This window comes from Pogoniulus pusillus, chromosome 17 (genome assembly GCF_015220805.1).
Source record: "Pogoniulus pusillus isolate bPogPus1 chromosome 17, bPogPus1.pri, whole genome shotgun sequence".
Classification (NCBI taxonomy): domain Eukaryota; kingdom Metazoa; phylum Chordata; class Aves; order Piciformes; family Lybiidae; genus Pogoniulus; species Pogoniulus pusillus.
In genome coordinates, this window is record NC_087280.1 from 18,881,128 (window position 1) to 18,904,585 (window position 23,458).

Genomic DNA, 23,458 nt, shown 5'->3' on the forward strand with positions numbered 1-23,458 from the left:
CCCTGAAACTTGTCATGTGTTGCTCTAATTCTGGACACTGACTATGTGACATTGTGATGCAACCTGGTTTTCTTGCTTCAGAGCTCCTTTTGGGTGAACTTTATCTAATACTAGCCTGCACTGCCTTAAGCTATGTGGTTTGGATCAGAGAGAATGTCAACAAAGATTAAAACATGGAGAGAATGAACAACAAACCAAAAATGGATGGCAGCAGTCTGTTTCCTCTGACATTCATCTGATTTTTCTTAGGAAGGCAGAGTGGCAAGTTATTTTCCATTTGGAATTGATAGTATGACCATTTGCTACTGGTTTTCTCTCCAGGGAACTGTTTGTGACCAAGATCAAGCATGTGTGCATACCATCTCCAGCTAAAAGAAGAATAAAACAAAAATCTTACCAGTCACAACCACAGTGCTGGAATTTGAATCCATGAAATTTGCGCTCCAGAAGGTGAATTCTTATCTTTCAGTTCCAACCAGTATTACAATTCTTATATCTGTGGCAGACTAATTCACTGGAGGCACCTTTTTTTCTTCAGACTGTGTTGTGCCTAGATTTACATGACAAAGATGATTTGTGAATAATGAAACTTTCAAAGCAAAAGTTGTCATGTATCTGTATTGAAGATAGAAGGCTGACTGACTGGCCAACTGGCTGGGCCTGCCCCAAACTTCTTATCCTTTCTTCAGGCATGTAATAGTATTTAGATAGAACAAGTAAAGCTTAAAGAAACTTCTTGCAAAATATGTAGCAATGTTTTGCATCTTAAACCTGTTTATGTACAAATAAACAGAAAATTAATTTATTTTTTTATCTCTGTAGATGTTCTATTTTTAGCACAGTGTAATTCACTTTAATCATGAGGGAAAAATAGAGCTGTCCATTTCCTCTGTTCTTAGACTTTTTCTTACTGACTTAAAATACTCAGTGGTAACTCTGCTCTGGGGTAACTGCCTGAGTAGTTATCTGATCTACTGATCTTTACCTTACACTCTTTGTAGAAGTGTCCAAGCACCTTCCAATTTAAAACCAAACACCAGCAGGAAAATGTGTGTATTTGCTAAACCAAAACATTTACTCAGCGATACCCTTGAATAAGCAGCACATTAGGAAAAAATCTCACTCCAACTTGCAAGGTCAAAGGGACTCTAAAAGCTGGGTTATAGCATGCCAGAACTGGCAAGTTCAATAGCTGGTCTGTCTTCATTAAACTGAAGCATGAGAACCAACAGGGGGGCCCTGAAATCAAAACATATGCACATTGTCACTGGCCAAAACAAAAGCATATGAAGGTTCTCTTGAGAATTATAACTATGTGGGCAGAGGGTTTTGCTGGGTCTTGTTTTGAGTAGGAAGTGTATGTGTGTGTGTATGAGGGAGGAAGGGGAGTAATATGCTAAGAATAGAAAGCTACTATATAATCTCAAGAGAGCTGGTGATTGTGAGACCTTAAGGAGGGAAAAAAAAACCCCTCTGAAGAAATCTCTTGGATGGGGTGGCAGCTGAATGAGGTTGGGAGCAACGGCCTGTGTCTGATGTTTAAATCCTCCTGTGCTAAAACAGACATTTCTGGATTTTTTTTTTATATAATGAAAAGACAGTCATTCCACCATCCATTTCTCTTCCTGATGAATACAACTTGTAAAACTAACCTCTGCTAGCTCCTGAAGGAGCAGCTAATACAGTAACCCTCTGCAGACTTCAATAAGGCAAAATTTGCCACTGATATCAGTGAATTAGATCTAAAATTTTACAATAATTTATTCTGTGTAACTTAAGATTTTTATTTACTAATTTTTCCATGTGACCAGTTAGTAAAACTCCTGTGATACTGGACAATACCACACCAGCATTCTCACAGTAATTTCCAGTTTGTACTCCATTGAACAAGGTGGTCTAGTGAAGAAGGCATATGCAAAGGATAAAGCAAGATTTAAGATCTGTATTTACTTAATTTCTTGCATGAGAAATTATGAGTTTTGTTTGAGACATTACAGCTGCTTCATAGATATATGATAAATAATATGTGATGATATATGAATAGATAAATATATGAAGCATATTGCTTGAATGCTTGAATAAAGTGCTAGTTATTTTCTTAGATATTCTTGCATATTGTAGATCTAAATGCTAGATCCATTCTCTCTGAAACAACTACTTGAACTGTAGCATTAGTTTTCAAAGTTTCCACAGCCGGCAAAAGAGTAGGAAAAAATATAGATATAGGAAGATTATTTGACTAACCTTTTATGAAGAAGCTAATAGAAATGGGGGTGGGGCTGGAGAAGGAGAGGGAAACACCCCAAAACACTTTTTAATGGCTTATTAAGTATTGTCTTTAACGTCAGTTAAGTTAGTCTTCAGATAACTGTCCTCAGTTAAATTAGTCCCTGTCCAAAAGCAGAGGTTTGTTGAAGTGACAGTAATGATTCCAAGACTTTTCCAGAGTTGCTATATGCTTGTGTAAGTGCAGGTGGTTTGAGTAAATCAGGAATTTGACAAAGTGCACTGAAATTAATATTTTGCACTGATTTAGTTGATGGTTTCTGTTTCCAAGCTTTATGGTATTACACTTGCAGGAATAATGCACATATTGCAGCTCTGTTGCATTTTTGCAACAAGCAGAAAATAAAGGTTAAAGTAGTTGAAGAAAGAAAACAAAAAGTCTTCTGACTAGGCATAAATTCTGAAACTTTTTATTTCCTCTAACATTTCTTCAGCTGAAGTTGAAATTACTCATTGAAAATTTTGTGATGGTGTGGTTGTGGGTTTAATATTAGCACTCCCATGTGCATGTGTGCCCATAACAATAGATGCTCAAGTCACTGAATATTTGAGGTCTGTGTAAATTAATCTCCCCATCCATAATTAAGAAACCAAGCCCTGAATGGTTGAAGGCAAGTCACAGATACAGCTGACTCAGCTAAACACCAGTTGTTTTTCTTCTTGCTATATACAAACATGATTGGCATGGCACTTGTCTTGAGGTAAAGAAGAAATGGAAACAAGTCAGCTATGAAAGCCCTAGTTATCACCTAGAATATTTTTTCTGTACAGTTGTCTGATACATTTAAAAATCATCTGAACTGCTGAGCAAGAGAAAAATAGATTTTCTGCAAATGCATTCTGACCACATTGCAGAACTGCCAGAACAATGCTTGAATAGCTTCTTAGTACTGACAGCAACAAGAACTGAATATAGCCTTCATTTAGCAATGGCTCTTTAATTTTTATCTTCTTTATTATTACTTACATATAGATTTTTTATTTCTTGTTATTGGCAGGCACTGGCCAATGTTTTAAACTGTTAAGTGGAAGTGTTTAATATATTCCAATTTTTATCTCAGCTGTTCAACATTTATTGAGAGGAGGGAGAAATCAAGCTGTTATGCTATTTAACATTTAACTGTAATGGGATTTTAAATAGAAATTTCAGTATCTAACACTGTATTTCTTTTCCATTCTAATAAAAATAAATGATCCTCAGTAAAGACTGAAGCTGGTCTTTAGGTAAATGGAGTGCAATGTCACAAAGAGAGGAGACAAACATTTCCCTATAAAGCTCACTGTTCCCTCTGGACCAATCCCTCTTCTGCAACAAACTCCATTGAAACGGTAAATGGAAAAATCTTACAGCAGTTTCACTTACCTTTATTTTGAGGGGAGTGAGGGGTGAGAAAGTGTTCTATATTTTATGTCATTGCCTTATTTGTATTAGTTCTTCTACAATTTATACCACTGTTGTGTAACAAAGCTTAGCAATAATGGGGGGAAAAAAAAACAGCCAAACTGTATATAATTTAAACGTAGCCAAGCTGCTGGGTGGCTGTTATCATTTCAGTTCTGGTTGTCTTACAGTATTAGCAATACACTGCAGTGTATGGACAGCGTTTTTCATGTTTTATTTTCATCTGTTTATAGTTAAAACAGGTAGAAAGTACTTGAGCAGGAGAGCATGTAACTCAGGATCAATGGATTGCTTTTGTTCAAGTGTTGCTTACCATGCACAAACAGGTGCCGCAAGCTTGATTCACACAATGTAAGTAATTATTTATCACTTAATATGCAAAATAGATAGCTAGATTACTAGACTGAACAGTAACATGCTTACAGCTCCTGATAAGAAAACTGATGAGTCTTAGTTGTTCAGGAAGTTTCCAATATGCTGGGGAAAACTGGTCTCTGCCCTTTGTCACATGAGCTGATCCACAGTGTTACTGAGTTATCTTTCCAGTTTCTATTTTTCTTTCCTTCTCTATCTTTTATCTTAAGTCTTTCACCATCTAACTAGTGTCATCCCAACATCAGCATTTTGTCACTTTAGCTTCTTGCCTTTCATGGTTTTAGCTCACAGCTTAACAATTTTCCCAGTAAAACCCAGACAATTGTACACAGCAATGCTGCATCAAACCAGGCCTGGCACAGCTAAACAAGTGGGTGAGAGGGCTATCTGGAGTGGTGGAAAATAACAAAGCTTCAGATGATCACGAGAAATCCGCTAGTGTAAGAAAATACACATTTACTTCAGTGTATGTTTCAAACCTTTTGAAACGAGGAGCAACCCTAGGGAGTATTTGACCACTGTGCTGACAGAGAGAGCAGTGCCTAACGAATTTGAAGCACTTGAGAGTTCCTGGGCGGCCAAAGTGCACAGGTCAGTTTGTTTCCCTGCAAATGTGCTGTTATGTCCACCAACTTTTCACCTCTTTGACTCGGCACTTGTATCTGCTGTTTTAAAATTAAGGGAACCATACAGCCGAGGTAGGAAGTTTCCAGGGGACAAGCACCTGCATTCTACTTTCTAGTTTTGAACTCTGTGTGCTTGTTCTCTGCTTTGTTTTTACGATTTGCAATAAGGAACAGCACGTTTCTCTCCCAGGTGTTTTAAAAGCCTCCTTCACGTTGACAATGCTCACTACTGTATGTGGCTGCAGAATACTACAGAAATGCCGGGTTCGTGCTCGTTTTCCCTCGTCTATCTTGTGCCTCTGCCATCCGAGTTAAAAAAAAGAACCCAGTTCTACAGTTTGTCACTCTGTGCCTTTTAAATGAAGAATCTGGAACTTATGTTTGGACTCGGACAAGTGAAGTTGTAGTCCTGGGCTAGCACTTGCCGTAGGCCGGCCCGCGATGGCTGCGGACGAGAGCTCTGCCGGGAGCTTGCAGTGGCTTTCCTTTGCCTCTCTCGCCTTCGCTCCTACATAAACTTCGCCAGATTGTTTACTGTCACCTCCCCCGTCCTTTTGTTTCCCCAGGCAGCTCACGACCGCCCTCCCCGCCTCCCGACGGCCGCTTTTCCTGCCGGCCGAGCCCCGGCCCACCCAGCAGCTGCTCCCCGCCCCTCCCGGGCCGCCTTCCACGGCTGCTCGCGGCGGGCGCGGGCTGCGCCGCTCCGCCACCGCTCCGGGGCGTGGGCGGGCCGCGGCGGGAGCTGCCCGCCTCAGAGGAAGTGATGGAGGCCGAGGGAGGAGGAGGGAAAGCCGCCGCTGGTAAGAGGGGAGGGAGAGCGCTCGGGAGCTCCCCTGCGGCCTGGCCTCCTTTGCCCCCGCCCCGTCTCTCCCTTCCCTGCGGCCGCCCCGCTAGCTTCTCCTCCCTCCGGTTTCTGCCCTCATGCCGGGCCGGCTGCCCGCCCGCAGAGGCTGGACGGTGGTGCCTGGCTGACGCACCGCCCGCCCGGGCCGTCCTGTCCGGGGGCGCCGCCGGCGCCAACTCTGCCCTCCCGTGAGGGGCCCGCCGCGCGAAATGGCCGGCGCCCCGCGGGCAGGCTTTCCGAAGGCGGCCAGAGCGCTGCCAAACACTCGGCCCTTTCTGGGAACACTTTGCTTGGTCGCCTGCGGTCGTGACAGGACGATCCCCGGCTCTTCATGGCCGTGCTCCCAGCGCCCTGCTTTCACACGATCGCTTGAGGGAGGCGGTTCGGTGTGGCTCCGCTGCTGCACAGGGTAAACACCCGTGCTGCAGGGTTTCTCACCCTTTCCCCAAGCCTACAGGGAACTTTTAGAAGTTTTAGGTTAGTCCATACCTGCTCTGCAGCAGAGTAGAACTGGCCAGCTTTAGTGCCACACGGGGTGCTGGTGACAGGCTCATCTCCAGACTCCTGTTTCCAGTATGTGCTTAAGACGTCTCAGCACAGGTGCCCGAGTTGAGGGCTTTAATGGCTAACTGGTGGAGACCTGTTGAAGAGCAGAAGGAATACCGTGTGAAAACACTGCATTTTAATGGCAAATCTCAGGCAGCAACAGCAAGCGTTTACCCAGGTGGAGCAAAAGCGTGGTTAAACAAAAGAAGCCTGGTGTAATGGGGAGAAAAGGAGCAATAAACATGCTGCTTCTAGGCCACAGAAGAGTAATTGGGTTATTTTGGTGTGGAGATGCGATATAAAGGCTTTCTATACTGCAGACTATTTACCCTTTCTCTACACGTATTCAGTAAAAACTTTTATGTGCTGGCCATGAACTGGCTTTAGAATAGGAAATACATGGCCTCTAATGATGATTTTTTTGGGGGGCAGGGAGGAAGGCAACTCAATCCTCATCTCCTTTCAGCAAGAGTTAATTTACTTGTTTGTGGCAGTAGGCAAAGAGCTGCTCTGCTTAGCAGAGGCCAGTAGAGATTACTCAGCTCTTCAGTACATGGTGGACTTCAAAATGAACAAACATTATGTTGGTTCCCAAATGGGAGTGCTCTTAGTGCTCGGTAAGGAAGCCGATTTTAGGACAGGTGGATCTACTACACATGCTCCCCCATCTATTTCCAAAGGAATCTGGTGTGTGTACTGTTCTTGATTTATATTTGACTAGGAGCACTTCCAGGAATCTCCGTTCATGCACTTGTTTGGATGAGAGCCCATTGCATCACCTCAGTTAGCTTTTGCATTGCTTTCCCTCCTGCTCTGTTTTTATACTCCTCTTTCTTAATTTGTCACGCTAGCAGGTAAATGGAGAGAAAGTGAATTTATCTTCTGAAACGTGCTTTGAGTTGCTGCCATTTATCTAAAGCACCTACTTCATCCCCTTCAGTAAAATAATGATGTTGTTCATTAGTTCCTCTAGCTGCTCATGGCTAAATGCACCATAGTCAGATTGCTCTATTTTCTCCCTTCTATCAGCCACTTATGAAAGTCAAATATTTGTAATAGTGTTATGGGTCTGGGTGTTTCTTGATTTTTTTTTTTTAAGACTCAATTCTGCTTATGTTTTAAAATGAAATATCTTTAGATTAATGGGATTTGGGTTTTCATGTCTAAGCAAATAGACTGCTGGGTACTTCAGCTGATGTTTACATTTCCCCCCATGCTTTTTAAGTTCAGAATGAGTATTTAGGATACTTCTTCTTCCACCTTTTTCCTCCTTTGGGACAGTTACTAATTTTAGGCATCATCTGAGTTTTGACTTAATTGTATATACCTGTGTTTAAAATAATTGGCGATAGGCTGAGTGTACAACACACTGTAAGAGCATAATGAAGTCAGCCATTAGCTCTTCTTGTGCAAATGGTGCTTTTCAGTTTATGTTGTGCTGTAATTAAGATGCTACAATTAGGTCTCTAGAACTGTTCCTGTTTTTCACAGGGTAAGATTGCTCATACTTCAAGGTTTCTAAGCCCATGTACAGATCCTAGGCAGACCCTACCATTCTGAAACAGGCCAGCTGTTGACCTAGAACCTGAGGCTTTTGTTTTGAATTCACAGGATCACAGGATGTTAGGGGTTGGAAGGGACTCAGGGAGATCGAGTCCAACCCCCTGCCAGAGCAGGACAATACTGTCTAACACAGATCACAGAGGAACACATCCAGACAGGCCTTGAAAGGCTCCATAGAAGGAGACTGCACAACCTCTTGGGAAGCCTGTTCAGTGCTCTGTGACCCTTACAGTAAAGAAGTTCCCCCTTGTGTTGAGGCGGAATCTCTTTTGCTGCAATTTACACTCATTGCCCCATGTCCTAACACAGGGAGCAAGTGAGAAGACCCTGTCCCCCCTATCCTGGCCAGCCTTCAGATACTTGTAAACATTTATTAAATCCCCTCTAAGTCTTCTCTTCTCCATCCTAAAAAGCTCTAAGTCCCTCAGCCTCTCTTCATAAGACATGCCCTCCAGTTCCCTAATCATCCTCGTAGCCCTCCCTGTCCCTCTTCAACTGAACACAGTATTCAAGATGAGCCAAAACTGAACACAGTATTCAAGCCTTGTCAACAAATCTTTTCATTTTAGAACACTGTGAAAGTCAGGTTTCTTTGTATTAGCCATGTAACAGCAAGACTGGGCAGGATATTCAGTGAGTTCAGTGAGGACAAGTGCAGAGTCCTGCACCTGGGAACAATAAATTGCACCTGTACAGGCTGGGAGGTGATCTGCTGGAGAGAGTCCTGTGGAGAGGGACCTGGGAGTGCTGCTGGATAACAAGTTATCAGTGGGACAGCAATGTGCCCTTATGCCCAAGAGGGCCAATGGGATCCTGGGGTGTATTAAGAGGAGTCTGTACAGCAGATCAAGGGAGGTTCTCCTTCCCCTCTACTCTGCCTGGTGAGACCTCATCTTGAGTGCTGCACTCAGTTTTGGGCTTCCCAGTTTAAGAGGGACAGGGATCCTCTGGAGAGGGTCCAGTGGAGGGCTACAAGGATGATGAGGGGACTGGAGGGCATGCCTTATAAGGAGAGGCTGAGGAACCTGGGCCTTTTTAGTCTGGAGAAGACTGAGAGGGGATTTAATAAATGTTTATAAACACCTGAGGGCTGGTTAGGAGGGCGGGAACAGGCTCTGCTCACTTGCTCCCTGGGATAGGACAAGGAGCAGTGGGTGTAGGTTGCAGCACAAGGGGTTCCACCTCAACACAAGGGGGAACTTCTTTACTGTAAGGGTCACAGAGCATTGGAACACGCTCCTCAGAGAGACTGTGGAATCTCCTTCTCTGGAGACTTTCAAGGCCTGTCTGGGTGTGTTCTTCTGTGGTCTGTGCTAGGTTGTGTGGTCCTGCTCTGGCAGGGGGGTTGGACTCAATGATCTCCTTGGGTCCCTTTCAACCCCTAACATCCTGTGATCCTATGAGTAAAAACGTATATATAAATCTACAACTCTGGAGCCTGAGAAATAGTAACTTACTGGGTGAGAAACTTGTATGTCTAGTTTAACAATTACATCTGTCTCTCTAGGAAGATGGAAATCTTCCCTACCTACCATTAAAGCCATACTAATCAGTTTGCAGGCAGTAGATCAGCAGCCTAGAAGGTGAAACTCTGATATTCATGTAGTATGCAGGCACTACATATTATGAATGTGGCCCCTACAGCTAGAAAAGCTACTCAAAGCTCAAAGATGAGACCAATCAACAATGATACTCCTTCAAGTGCAACTAAAATCTCATGTGTGGAACAGGTAGAATTTTACTCAGACCAGAAGGCCTGGAACACAAACCCTATGAGGAGAAGCTAATGGAGCTGGGGTTGTTTAGCCTGGAGAAGAGGAGGCTCAGGGGTGACCTCATTGCTGTCTACAACTACCTGAAGGGAGGTTGTAGCCTGGTGGGGTTGGTCTCTTCTCTCAGGCAACCAGCAACAGAACAAGGGGACACAGTCTCAAGTTCTGCCGGGGGAAGTCTAGGCTGGATGTTAGGAGGAAGTTCTTCCCAGAGAGAGAGATTGGCATTGGAATGGGCTGCCCAGGGAGGTGGTGGAGTCACTGTCCCTGGAGGTGTTGAAGCAAAGCCTGGATGAGGCACTTAGTGCCATGGTCTAGTTGAGTGGATAGGGCTGGGTATTAGGTTGGACTGGATGTTCTTGGAGGTCTCTTCCAACTTGGCTGATTCTGTGATTCTATTTAAGATGTAATGTCTGTCATAACCTCTATGCTTTCCATGCCACAGGTAAGGCAAGTTACATAACATAAATATGTAGAAGGTCTAGAAGTAAAGAAAAAAGGAAACAAAATCCTGACTGCCTTCCTTGAAGAAAAAAGTCATTCCAAAACCCATCAAACAAACCCGAGTCCCTTTCCATAATAGCACTGCATAGAATACACTCCTTCCCCTGTGGGAATGTTAAGAGAAAACAAAGAACACAAGAGAAAGTCTAGCTGGTTTAAATTTGCAAGTGGGAGGTGTGCAGATGCTGAGATTGTGGGCATGTTGTAAGAACCTATGTAGAAGAGGCTGGTGTGTATTTTCTGCATAGTGTAATGGTTGTGTACTGACAGACTCCCAAACGCTTTCGGTGGCGGTTCTCAGTTGGTGTGTGTTGTCCTTGAAAAGTGATTGGCAGACCTTCACGTTGCACATAGCTGAAGTAAACTCTGTCCTGCTCAGTTACTGAGAGGTCTGTAGATGCTTAAAAATGTTGTGTTTGTAACCTTTGGAACTGCTGGCTGGTGGCTTGGTCTTTATAGTATTACTGACAACAGATGGCAAATGGCTTCGCTGATGTAATTCTTGCTAGTGTTTCATTCCTGTGAAGTTGCACAGTTTCAGAATCTCAGAAAGTGCCTCCATATTTTTTCTGTGTAATGATTTCAAGCCAAATGAAATAAAACCATTTTATATTATTCAAATTCCCATGGTGTCATGTGACGTTTTGGTAGTGATTGCCTTGCAGCAGTTCCAGATAAATGCATGTTTGGTAGCAATTTAAGGCCTGTGTCCTTTAAGTAATGCTTATTAGTACGTAACAGATGCCGTTTAGAAACATTATGCCTTTTAATAGGCTCTGCTTTTAGACTGCATGTTCTCATTCCAGGCAGACTGTGGATCAGGCAAGCTTGGAGGTATGCTGTCGTTTATGCAAAGCCTAAGTCAATTTTCTGCTCTGAAGTCAAGCCATGTGTTTTTCCTTGTTTCTTCCATTCTGGTCATAGCTGCCTTGCTGTGTTTTTCCCCCTAGTCATATCTTTGGCTGATTGTCAAGCCATTACAATCAAAACCTTTTGAATTTTTAACCACCAGCAGTGGTTTCTTTTGTTCTTACAGAAGAGCCTGTGTAAACTGAATTTGAACACTCTCAGCCTTACTGTCAGGAGCACAGCAAGCGCAGAGTTAGCCCTCTGTTGCCAGCCGTTTTTTTCCTTCTCTGCTTCTTCCTCCTCCCAAAAGGAGAAAAAGGGAAAAGCAGAGCCATGCTGATTTTGGAGCACCTTCAAAGGCATGTAGAATAGCTGACACAATGGCACAGAGAAACAAGAAAGACGTTTGCATATTTCCCCCACTTTTTACAGCTGTTTATTAAAGCAAGTTCTGAGACAGCCTAAGAGGCTTGTGATAGCTAGGGCAAGTGATGTATTAATTTGCAGCCATATAATAAATTTAGCAGAATGGAAATTAATGGAGCAAAGGATTTCCCCTCCCCCCCCCCCCCCTTCTTTCCTTTTCCCCCCTCAAATTAATTGCATTATTTTGAGACTATTCTGGTTGTATAAATTGCTTCTTGCAAGTAAATTGGAGAAAGGCTACTGGGCTTTCTTAGGCAGACTTACACTCTCTACTGATGGGAGCAGTATATTTGGCAGATGGAATGCATTAGCAACTCAAATTATGTGGTATCTGAAACTGGTATTCCTGAAAATCTAGGCAGTTGTCTCCTATTTTCATCGCTACTTTGTTTTGGGGAACGGTGTCCTTTCTGATATCAAACCAAGGTTTCCAGGTACTTTTGGTATGCCACACATACTGCCATAGTTGATATGACACGAAGATGTGTATCGGGTGGCCTTAAGTTTCCCACACCTGCTTTGAATAATGTTGATAATAGGGAAATGTATTTAATGTGGAGTTTCAATAGTAACCCTGATTGTGACAGTAGGTGTTTCAGTAACAATTCTGTATGTTATCTGGTCTTAAAATATGGCTGTTTCCTATCAGTCTGGCTTCTCCCTCTGGGATGAAATCATCTTCATGAGGATCTGAGTGATCTTTGCTTTAGATCAGAGGTGAAGCATCCATTTGCCATCTTGAGTTGTCTTTTCCTGCCATTTCGCTATTCCTTGTTTATCGTTATGGAAGACATTATCTTCCTCTTTTCCCTTCAGTTACAGAATGATTTTTGACCAATGCATCCTCCTTTCTGTCTTCCATCTTTGTAGAAGATTCTGTTGTTACTACCTACGTTTGGACTTGTCACTCATGAAAGTTCTAGTGCTGGTCACAGAATCTTTTCTGTCGTTTTCCTTTCAAATCAGCCTCTTTGAATGCCTTTCAGTGTCATTCCCATTTCTTTGCTTCAGTTGCAAGTATCAGACCTTAATTTGTGGTCAGGCCTGGACTTTGAACTTCTGCTGACAAAGTTACTTTGGCTATGGATATGATTAAGTGAGATATAGTACTGCTATAACTGCTAGAAAAAAAGTCACTGATATGGAAAACTTGTTTATTTTTCTTGTGTATTTTATTTCATGTTTGGGACTAGACAAATAATTAAGTTGACAAATAGAGATGTATTTTTTTTCTTACATATGCCACTGCCTTTGATAGTTGAAGTAAGACTTTTCAGGAAGATTTCTGCCCATTTCTTCTTCATGTGATAAACTGCATGTAGTAAGAACTCGATTCAGATGTTTATAGCTTCAGAGATATTAGCAGCATTCCCACTGAATCTATGGAATTTCCTTGAGGAAAACCTGATGTGACCACAAACCTTAATTAACTGCGATCCTGAATGTCCCTTTTCTTCAGGACAAATCTTCCCTGAGTTGGGTGGGTGTTTTAGTTTTGTTTTTTTTTGTTTAAGCTCTGTGAAGGAGAGCGTTAAATGTGCAGCAGTATGAATTCCTTGATAAGTGATACTCAGAGCTGGTAGCACTTCCATGATTTAACAGCATGCTACAGTTTTTATTTATAAAACCTGTTTCTGGGCCATAATATCTCAGCTTTTTTTGCAATTACATTAGATTAGAACTTCGTGCAAGTCGTGCCTGTCTAGGTGTGCATTCTGTGTGTAGTAGGACAGACAGGAGCCTGATTATGCAGATGTATTTTAGTTTATCTGTACTATGAGCTGGGTGTGGCTTTCTTTTGATAACACAGCTGAAGATCCATTTGAGGAAAAATAGATATTGCTTGAGCTTCTTTGCTGGAACTTTTAGTATGGGAGAGCTGCAGATTACAGCAGAGCAAATATTCTTTTGGTATGCACTTGGCCATTATGTGATCCCTTCAATATGTGCTTGCTTTTCTAGCTTTGCAAACATCTTAAGGTTGTTTCATCTGAGTATTTTTTCAAAAAGAGCTAAACAATTAAACTAATTGTTTAATTCCTTTACCTATCTGTTCCCTATTTCATAAATTGTGCAGATTTCTTTAAGTTTTGGTATGTAAAATGTGTTTAATAGACCCTGGTGGCATGAGGTTCTGAGAGCCTTCATAGCTCACTGAAGTGATTGGAAATTGAAGATGTTTGGTATTTTTCAGTTAGGTTTGTTTAGTCTCTGACTTGGCTTATCTACAGTCTGCTATATATATGTATATACTTAAAGCTTTTCTCTCCCTTTTTCTGAAACCAGTAGTAAAAATGTGCTATCATGACAGGCATGGCAAATATGACAGCATTCTGCATTCACCATGCCCTGCAGTCGAGTGACAGGTTGCAGTAAAGACATGTATGGCTACAGGTGAACTCATCTACTTCATCTATTTGGTTACTTAACTGGGAATAAAATTAAAATATTTATTTCCCTCCCTTCTGCTTTCATTTATTGTTTCCACAGCAGAAAATTATTTACAGACAGAAACTTGTGTTTAGTTTGTCTTCTGAAGCCCTTCTTGCCATTATCACTTTCCATTGTGATAGAAGAGCAACTATAACATATAAATGGTATTTTGGAATTGAAACATAGAGACCTGTTAGTGTAAATGGATTTTTTTTCTTTCTGGAATATTCCAGGAGTGATTGCTCTATTAGTAATGGTGGAAAGCAGTACACTGGGGAAGGACATTGTTTTCTTTAGTGATATACAGCATATGGTTAAGAGCTGCCTTGCCATTTTGGACAGACATCATACCATGGTGCTTGCCCACTAGTTCCGTTGCCACCACATGTTGTTATGATACTGAAGTTTCGCTTACACTAGAACCCGGGTTTTTGACATATACTTGCTCAATTGCATTCAGGATATGAGAATCAGGTTCTGTCTGTGCACACAGGAATGTGCCAAAGACCTCTTCCTTCCTTTGAAAGGTTAAACAAATAAGATTGTCTAATGATAACCACATGCATAGAGTAGTTCAAGCTCATTGGAAGGATAGGAGAAGAGTTGATGTCAAGCACTGCTTTTTGATACAGAACTCTGACTCCTGTGAGAGTCAGGAAAGCAGTTTTGTGTATGTACATGATTTAGGCAAAAAAAAAGTTCTTTTTATTTCCCAGACACTGTCATGGTTATGCTGCTGTAGTGTGGCAGTGACAGGCACAGGAGAACAGAGAGCAATTTATGTTATATGAGTTCTTTGTCTTTTTATGTTGTGACTTCAGAGGCACTGATAAGAAAAACACCCTTTTGAAGTGGTAGATAAGACATACACTTAACTGATAAGAAGCCAGAGAGAAGGTGAAGTGATTTGTTGGGGGCTGCAGAAACACACCTGTCTTAAGAATAAATCTTCCGATTTCTGGTCTCGGTTCCCTGGTTTAATTACAAGAACATTCATTCCTAAATATTGACGTGATATATTGTTTGTGCACATTTGTCTCATACTACAAAGTGGTTAAAAAAAAAAAAAAGGAAAATACTTCTTGGACAAAACTGTCAGAAACACTTAAAACTTGCTGAGGAGTTTTACACTTTTTTTTTTTTTTCAGTTGTAAAAGAAATTGAAAATAAAGTAAAAAAGAATTAAACCAATACTGCTACTACAAGAATTAGAAATGGCAAAAATAGATACAAAGCAGTAAAATTTGGAAGTTGGAAATGCTAAGTTCTATTTTATCTATCTTGTTTCTGCACCACTAGAAGTCAGACTTAAGTGTTTATCATATTTTTTTTCGTGTAAAATTTTATACACATCTGCAAAGATTCACAGTCCAAAGACAAACCCTGGAGTGAGTGATGGCTCTTCTGTAAACAGACAATTCTTAATGGATGCATGTAGTATCATCCTCAGTATTTGTAGAACACGAAAAAGTAGTTGTAGGATAAATGATTAATTCACTTCAGACATAACACTTTTCATGCTTCATCTACGGTGAGGTTGATGTATTTTGCTTTACAATCTGGCTGCATCCTAAATGCTCTTACAAATCTCTGAAATGGGCTTTTCAACAAGTAAGTCTTTCCTGGGAGTACCAGCGATACCTTAATGCATCTTAACCCAGTGGTGTGTCTAGGCTGAAAAAATCTGCATCATGAACTTTGTTGGCTTAAGGAAACAATATTAATAAGCCACATATGAATGCAGGCATAGAAACTTCTCAAAAATGAAAGCAAATACCTAATCATGGTCAAAAAGGACTTAAATATATTGGCAATACGTACTAATGGAAACTTAAAACATCTTTACAAAGAGATCGAGTTGATTGCCCCAAGCTATGGCTGATTTGTTAGGTAATGGCAAAATGGTACAATTAATACATATTTACTAAAAATGACTGGTCTAATGAAAGAGAGTTTGAGGGGCATAGAGATTATTTAAATTGCTGTAGTATTATATCAATAGGTCTGTGGTTATCTGTATTCTAGTTAAATTATTTCTATTGTGGCACAAGATTTAGTTTCAGAGGATATAGAAGGATCATCATAAAGAATCTTCAGAATATCTGATTAAGTCAAAGCATGTAATTTACCTTCAGGCATTAGAGCAATCTGTACTCACTTGTGGAATTCCACATACAAGTGCATGTGCACCATGTGTTTTCTGTTGTATTGAGAATAAATCCTTTTGCCCATGGAAAAATATTTCCTGCTTACTTTAACTGATAGAGTGAAATTTTTGCTTAGTATATAATGAGGAGGGTCTATAATTTGCAAAAATTAATTTCCATTTTAAGGTAGAACATTTTATGATTTCATTTGTTATTTATCTATTTGATGCAGAGCATAAGCACCTTAATCTTACCTGGCTGGATTCCCACATATTGATCTTTTAGGATTATAAGTGAACTGAACTTTAACCTCTCAAGAAGGGTATTTGTCCACTTCATGAAACTATCATAAAATTTGTCTGTCTTCTGAAGAAAATCAGGGATGGAGTAGCAATGAGGTTAGAAAAAGCTGAGTTCAGGGGTCAGGACTGAAGCAAGGGCCTTAGTTTATGCCTCACTGGCAGAGCTGCTGATGTTTTAGTCTGAGGTACCTATAGTTGCTGGAGGTTAATATCTCATAAAGATGATGAGTTGTATGGGCATTGCCTGTTCGGTGCTATGGCTGGTTTTAGCTGTAGCTTTTCACTTTAAAAATCAAATTCTTAGTGAAAACTGATGACAGATCAGTAGAGTGAGAGAAGATGCGCTTACACATCCTCACTTGAGAATGTGGCCCAGACTGCTCCATGGAAACAACAGAGAGGAGAAGCAGCAGCAGCAGCGTTAGCTTTTGCTTTAAAATCTGTTTTCTGTGCTTGAAATGGAAATATGCCCATTCAGATTTCTCATTTATTTTTCTCTAGATGAGTTTTTCTTTTCAGTGGAATTGCATGCACTTCCTCCTCCTTTGCTCTCAGTGATAGTGCCCTATAAAAGCCAAGATCTGGTACCTGTCTTTAAACCTTCGCTGTCAGTGCAGTGTAGAACCCGCCTTGACCTTGTTTGCTAGCTTTGGCTATATAAGATGGAAGCCACTTCAGCACGGATGGCAGGAATCCCTCTAGCTCAGCAAGCCTTGGGGTCTAAATTTACTTTCCTTATGGTTTATGGTCCCTCCTCTGTGGCTGCAGCAAGGGGCCTCTTTTTTTATGACTGCCCCTTCTGCCCCCCTTCGCTCTCCCTTTCCTTGCTCCCTCCCTTCCCAGATGGTAACTCTTTGTGCACGTCGCCTGTCTGAAAGAAGGGCTTGCTGGGTGCCTAGCATATTGCCTGCCACAATGTGCTCTTTTGTTGCTGCTAGGTAAGATCGAGTTCGAAAGAAATCCTGTAATTCAAATGAGGTTAAAAGGCTGTCCTTGGAACGTCACAATTTCAGATTCCCAAGCTGCTGCTAAGGGGTCTCAGACTGAAGCGGTCACAGGACACTAGTGCTGCTTTGCTTTTAAAGCAACGTTAAATTATTTCACCTTTGATTTTGGAACCTTTGTTAGCCAGCAATAATTTTCATCTTCAAATGTCTAATAGAAACAGTTAGGATTAGATTTTGCCAAGAGTTTGGTTTGTTTGTTTGTTTATGCTATAAACAAAAAGCACAAAAGGACAGGACGGCAAATACAATTTCCTGGGTGAATCCAGTTCCTTCATACTGGAAAAACCTGAGAAACACATTAGTTAACTGAAAAAAAAAAGGCAAACTAAAAAAAAACAACTCGAACTTGTGATTTTTCCCCTGCCTGTTGCATTTGAGCAGCATTAGTAGTATGTGCATGCGTGTACAGGTTTGGGGAGGATGTTCACAATCACCAGCCTCAGCACAACTGGCTCCTCAAGGACACTCCAAGGGTCCCTTATATACAGAAATGAAGAGAGATTTGTTTTCTTCGTGAAAAATATTCAGTTTTAGACAAGTTCAATAGAAGTCTAAAAGCTTGCCTTTTTTGTTTTTTTAAATAGGAAAGCTGGAATTGCTCAGTAGTTTTCCCTGATACATCATTATTTAATCTGTACATTATTTTATCCTTCAAATGGTCGCTATTAGCTTAGAATGCAACCAGAAAGTTAGTGTAACTTTGAAGGTATTAGTTGTTTTGTTCAGTGAGGAGAAAACATTATTGTGATTAATAAGTTGCTTTGGCAGGGTGTAGCCTTGTGAGCAGCATCTCATGAATAGTATTTATTAGCACAACTAATATTTTTCTTTGTGCTAAACTGAAGCCTTACATGCTGCTCTTTGGCAAAGAACTAATTTACTGGTAAATTTACTCCAGAAAATTACTAAAATGTTAAATAATAGTCTTTAATTTCTTTGCCTTCTGTGGCTGCTTTGCTTGATAGTGTTACACAGAGCACTGGAGAAGACTGCTGCAGAAGGAAATTGCCACTGCTAAGTACTGGCTGGGATTTTATAATGTGACTCAACTTGCCAGTGTAGCAATGCTGGTTTCTTTCCCATTTTGTCACATACAAACCTACTATGAAAACCATTTACAGAGTAGCTTCTGTTCAGCATTCTGACTACATAGCTTTGCTGTCAAGCTTCAAGATGTAAGCTGATTGCTTGCAAAGGGCAGGAAAATAGTGCTTAAAGTATTTTAAGCAATGCTGGGTGGTGGTGGTGAATGATCAGTTGTAGTTTCTTACCTTTTTGCTGGATCACTACCGGAGGGAGGATGGTGGGAGTGTGGGTGAATAGTCTGACTTAGTACTGCAAATCCCGTGCTCCCACTTTTACATGGAAAGGTATCATTTTCAACATGGTACTTCCATGATTCATAGTTTCTGAATCTTAATAGAGACAGTTCTTGCAACAGCCCCTGTAAGACTGTTCATTGTTGCAGTTGTTTACTTTGCACTTACTATCAGTGCGGTTATTTCACATTAAACTTGGGTCACAGGAGCTGCCATGGGAGAGCAAACCATGATTAACAATGGAGCATTCAGAACGAAGACTCCAACTATACCAGTGTGATAGAAAGTTTTATCCTCACTTTGGGGCTCACAACAGTTGCATATGTAGCTTGGTGATTGAAAGCCTCTTAAATTGAAACTATTACCTTCCTGCGGCTGGCAGAATACTATTACTCATCTTCTGATGTTCTTTATCTTGGACTGGTGACCTATCAGTCTGGTTTGTTTCTCAGGAACACCAAGTTGGATCTTGCCTTTAGCTAACAGGCGTCAGATGCACATAGTTTTTGTTTGCATGCAATTAGCAAATACCTTGCATGAATACCCTTTAACATTGAGTCACATGAATTAAAAGTTATGCTGCACAAAAGATGATGGTTACTATTTTGGGAACTCTTATGCAAGTAAATATTTTTTGAGTTTATTTCATTGTTGTGTAAATGCCTAAATGAAGCACTAAAAAAAGAGAAAGAGAGAACTAATGATAAAGAACAGTTCATGGACTGACCCATAAAGGGGCAGGCTTCCAAGAAAGAGTGGAAGCTTTGGAATTCTTTTCCTGTTATATTTTTGGACAGTAATAAAACTCAGGCTGTATTTCGAAGAATATTTTTTTCTCTTTCGGCTTTAAAGTAACTTACCTCTAGAGTAATTTGAGGCTGTACTTGTTGAATTCAAAGGAAACAAATGTGGTTTGATGCTGCTATGGTTCTACTATGCAAAACTGTTTGTCAAGAGGTAAATAACACATAGACAAGTTTTTACCATCATTACTGTTTTATACAAAGGGCTCCAATGGGAACAATAAGGGCCCAGCTACACCAATCAGCTGCTGAGAAAACAGATTTTTAAGATGCATGTTTCTTGGTTCATTTAAAAAGTAAAAATACCTTGCATTTTATTTTAACTACAGGTTGCCTTTACTTGGTAGATACGTTAGCAGGAGACCCAGAGGTTCTGCAAGCAGATGCTGAAATCTACTATGAGAAACTCTTGAAGAAATCATCATCCACTCATGATGTTTTTTCGATCCCTGGAGGAGAAGAGGTAGTAGGCTGGTGTTCTTCATACTACAAATTAAGTGCTTGCAAACTAGTTTGTTGGTTGTACTCAGAGTCTGTCTGTGAATAGGGGTAAACTGATGTGACTGGACTACAGATCTCTTAAAGTCAGTAAATTCTGCATTATTTCAAGGTGTTTGCATGCTGCAAATGAGATCAAAGCTTAAACTACAAGTCTAAAACTCTCTGAGTGTGACTGAGAGTTCAAAGAACTTAGCTGAGCTTTGCATCTTGACCTGAAGGTCTGAATCAAAAGTGTATTTAGTAGATGTTTACACCATGGCACAGCTTTGTGCTCTGCCTCCACTGTCCAACTTACAGTGGTGTTGTGGTACAGCACAGCTTTTGTTTCCAGTCTTTCCAATACTTATATGGATAATACTTTTTTTCCAAAGGACTTCTGATCTTTGATAGATGGCATAAATAGTGTAGGTGCCAGTGCTTTAAGCTCCGTTCCTGAGCCACCTGAGGGAAGTGAACTGGAGGGGGCTGAGACACCTGTTGAAAATTCTGACTTCAGACTCTCATTCTGGACGTTTTCTAGAGCATAAAAGATGTTCTGATCTAACTGTTACTGAGCTGTCAAACCAATAAGTGGATAAGTTAAAATAATTGTTTGGAATATGTTTGCTTTTCTACAATTTAGGAAAATAATATGCAGTACTTTCCAGAAGAACACTGAGGTGGGCGGCTTCATCTTTGAGAATGATTGTAACCAGCTTTTAATACTCTTTTAATGCCCTCTAGTGGACCGTGTAGGGTTAAATACAAACAAACCTGAACATGCATAGATTTCAGATCCCTCAGTTTAGGACTTCTATGTCCTTACTCCAGCCTTTCTTGCTTGGTTGTACTTTTAGAGGCTCATTTGCTGTTCTGTTAGAAGTGAGGGTGAGTTAAAATCCCAGGCAGTGCTGCATGTGTTCTTGCAATAGTAGCATAGTGAGATCAGTTAAAGATGGACTTCTTTTTTTTTGATTCAGAACTGTCTTGATTTTGTGGCATGCCATCAGACCTTAAATAGATCACATGACTGCTTCGAGTCTCATAGCAACACATTTCTCTTTGCATTCATTTAATTCAGGTCTAATCTAATCTGCAGTCCGACAGCTAGTCAACAGAGTAATGGTAATGTTCTTTCTGTATTTTTTTTCCTTAGACTGTATGATAAATAGTTCAAAGAATGTTGATATTTTGCCATTAAAAATAAATTAAATTAAATAAAGTAAAGCTTCTATCCCCAGTGAGCATCTCAGCTAACAATCTCTATTATATAACTACAACAACCTGAAGGAGGATGATTTTGGTGTCTGAATAATGGCTGCAGTTACCAGGGTGTTTTTTTTTATCTCTCTGTGTATCTGAATTAAAGCAGGTTTCAAGTGGCAGGAGTGGCAACCATGAATAATTATTTAGCAACTGTTAAGTGGCTGTCAGCCCACTTGCTCAGGTCACAGAACTTCTTTTTGGTATGGCATGGTCTTTGTGACCAAAGTACACAAATAGCAAGGATTATTGCAGGTCAGAGTGGAAGCCTTTTGGCAGCTTTCATACACAGAAAGCTATGCTTGGCACATGCTGGTGGTGTTAGCACCTGTGAAAGAGCACTTTACCTTACAAACCAAAATAACAATCATAGCAGTATTGGAAATAGTACTGGCCCTTTTGTTCCAGCAGTGCTCCCAGGTGCCACGATGACATTGATGCTGTTATAGTTGAGACATGTAAAGAATGGCTGAACCTCCAGAACAGTCTGAGATTTCAGAAAACTCATAAATACAGATTTCAGGCAGTTTTCAGATTTTTTTTCTTGGAGTCCAGTGTTTGCATAGACGATCCCAGGATTCTGGCACTCACAAACTAGTGAACATTGCTTTCAGCTTGAAGTTGTTATCTTGAATAATCCATATTCATAGTACTCCTTCCATGCACTGAGAAATATTAAATGTGTCACGTGACTGATTTGAGTTTCATAGCAAACTGACAAATGGGTGCAATTAGAGAGAGGCACACCCACACACACACAATGGACCAGATTTTTGAAAGTACAGTACATACTGTGCGAAATTATACACGCTCTTTGCCTGCACCTAAACTTACATGAGAGCATTTGCAATATTCATATGGAAATCGTCATCTCCATGCATATAGAGCTGTTTGAGCACAGTAATTTTGTGTTTATGTGCCACATCATTTAGAAGTTTAGTCTAAGACTGAGAGCTTGAGAGCTGCATTTTGATTTTAGCTTTGCCTGCAACATAACCACCTTGTGCCAATTATCTATCCTCCCTGTGCCTCGAAGATAAACTGCCCAGGCACTGCCTTAATGCTTTGATACTCCCTGTACCCTGAGGCTTAATTCATTGTTTGCAAAACACCACAAGTACTCAGCTGGACGATGCTGTAAGAAGTGCAAGTTGTATTTGCTTTTATTTGATGTGTCTGGTCTTTCATAACACCATTTGTCTGCATGTAACATTGTTCAAAGCCAGGTTGTGAACTAGTCATAATAAGTCAGGATTAAGGTCTTCCCTAGCTTGGGTAGCTTGATTTCTTTTAAACGAGCCTTACTTATGTTAACATATTATGCATGTTTCAGCGCCTTGAAGTTCAGGATTAAGAGGCTGTAGTGCTGAGTTTATACCATAAATATGAGTAAAACGTGTTCTAAGTGGATTCTGACACATGAAATACGTCTTGGGAGCTTTGCAATACAAACGGCTACAAGGCTTGTTTGTTTTGTAGGTTAAACTTGAAGATTCCTGTGTGTGTTTTGTCCCTCTCTACCGAAATAATCCTACTTGCAAAGTGTTGCTGTTAACTGATCCAAAGGATAAAGAGACAGGTTAGAATTGGTCAAAATATTTTAAAATTTGAGTAGCTGTACTTAATTTATTTTAAAGATGGTCTGCTTGTTTATATATTGTTTGGGTTTATTTTGAATACAAAATAGATTCTAGTTACCTGTGAGGGGTCTATGTTGGTTGGCTGCTGGTTACACTGACAATCAGGGCTTTTAAATTCTCTGCATAACTATTGGTAGGTGAAAAACCACCCTAGGTAAATATTATTCTTTCTAGGTTTGTGATATTTTTCTAATTCTAATTTTACTGAATGTGAAATTCAGTGCATTATAGTTTGCATGGAATTCTGAAGTCCTTAAGCAAGACCAAGCAGAGGTCTTACTGATTCTTAATCATATTATTTTTACTTTGTGGTGTCTTCACTTCATGGTATCTTCAATCCTAGGTTGAATTGACTTCTGTTACCAGTACTGATGTGTGAGGACTAAATTGGGAGTGAAACCATGTTGAGGAATTGAGTTAAATGAATTTTATTTGGCTGTGGTCTTCAAACTCTACCAGCTTGCCTTGCTCAGTGCTAATAATGCTGTTGTTTTCCTGTTACAGCCCTGTGTCAGCTGGACAGGAATACACTGCATCTGTGGTAGGCAGTAGAAGTTAGTATGTGCTTACTGGTGTTTCATGAGTCATTGCTTAGATTATCAACAGGTTATTAAGATTTGATCAGTAACTGCAACTAAGCTTTATCTTGCTGTTATCGGGGTCACAGTGTTACCAAATATAGCAAAGAAACTCTCTAAGACTGACACTGGTGCCAGAAAGCAGCATTCCTTTGAATTCATCACTGGACACACAGGGGGATCGATCCACCCAAGTGTGTATCGAACGAGCATTGTACAGATAATGTGTGTTGACATTTTATGCATATTCACTCATGTTCCAAGAACTTATTATACATTTTCCCAGAGCTTAC

At 40.5% G+C, this 23,458-nt stretch overlaps 1 protein-coding gene across 1 annotated transcript in view; it reads left to right on the forward strand.

The window, feature by feature from the left end:
- The first annotated feature begins 5,359 nt into the window (after nucleotides 1–5,359).
- Nucleotides 5,360–23,458, forward strand: part of LOC135183151 (protein FAM169B-like) — a 43,239-nt gene continuing 25,140 nt past the window's right edge. Inside the window, exons 1-3 of the mRNA XM_064158032.1 lie at nucleotides 5,360–5,489; nucleotides 19,534–19,667; nucleotides 22,427–22,526. Of these exons, the coding sequence (XP_064014102.1) occupies nucleotides 5,453–5,489; nucleotides 19,534–19,667; nucleotides 22,427–22,526 (271 nt within the window). The 5' untranslated portion in view covers nucleotides 5,360–5,452. The remainder of the gene's footprint in view (nucleotides 5,490–19,533; nucleotides 19,668–22,426; nucleotides 22,527–23,458) is intronic.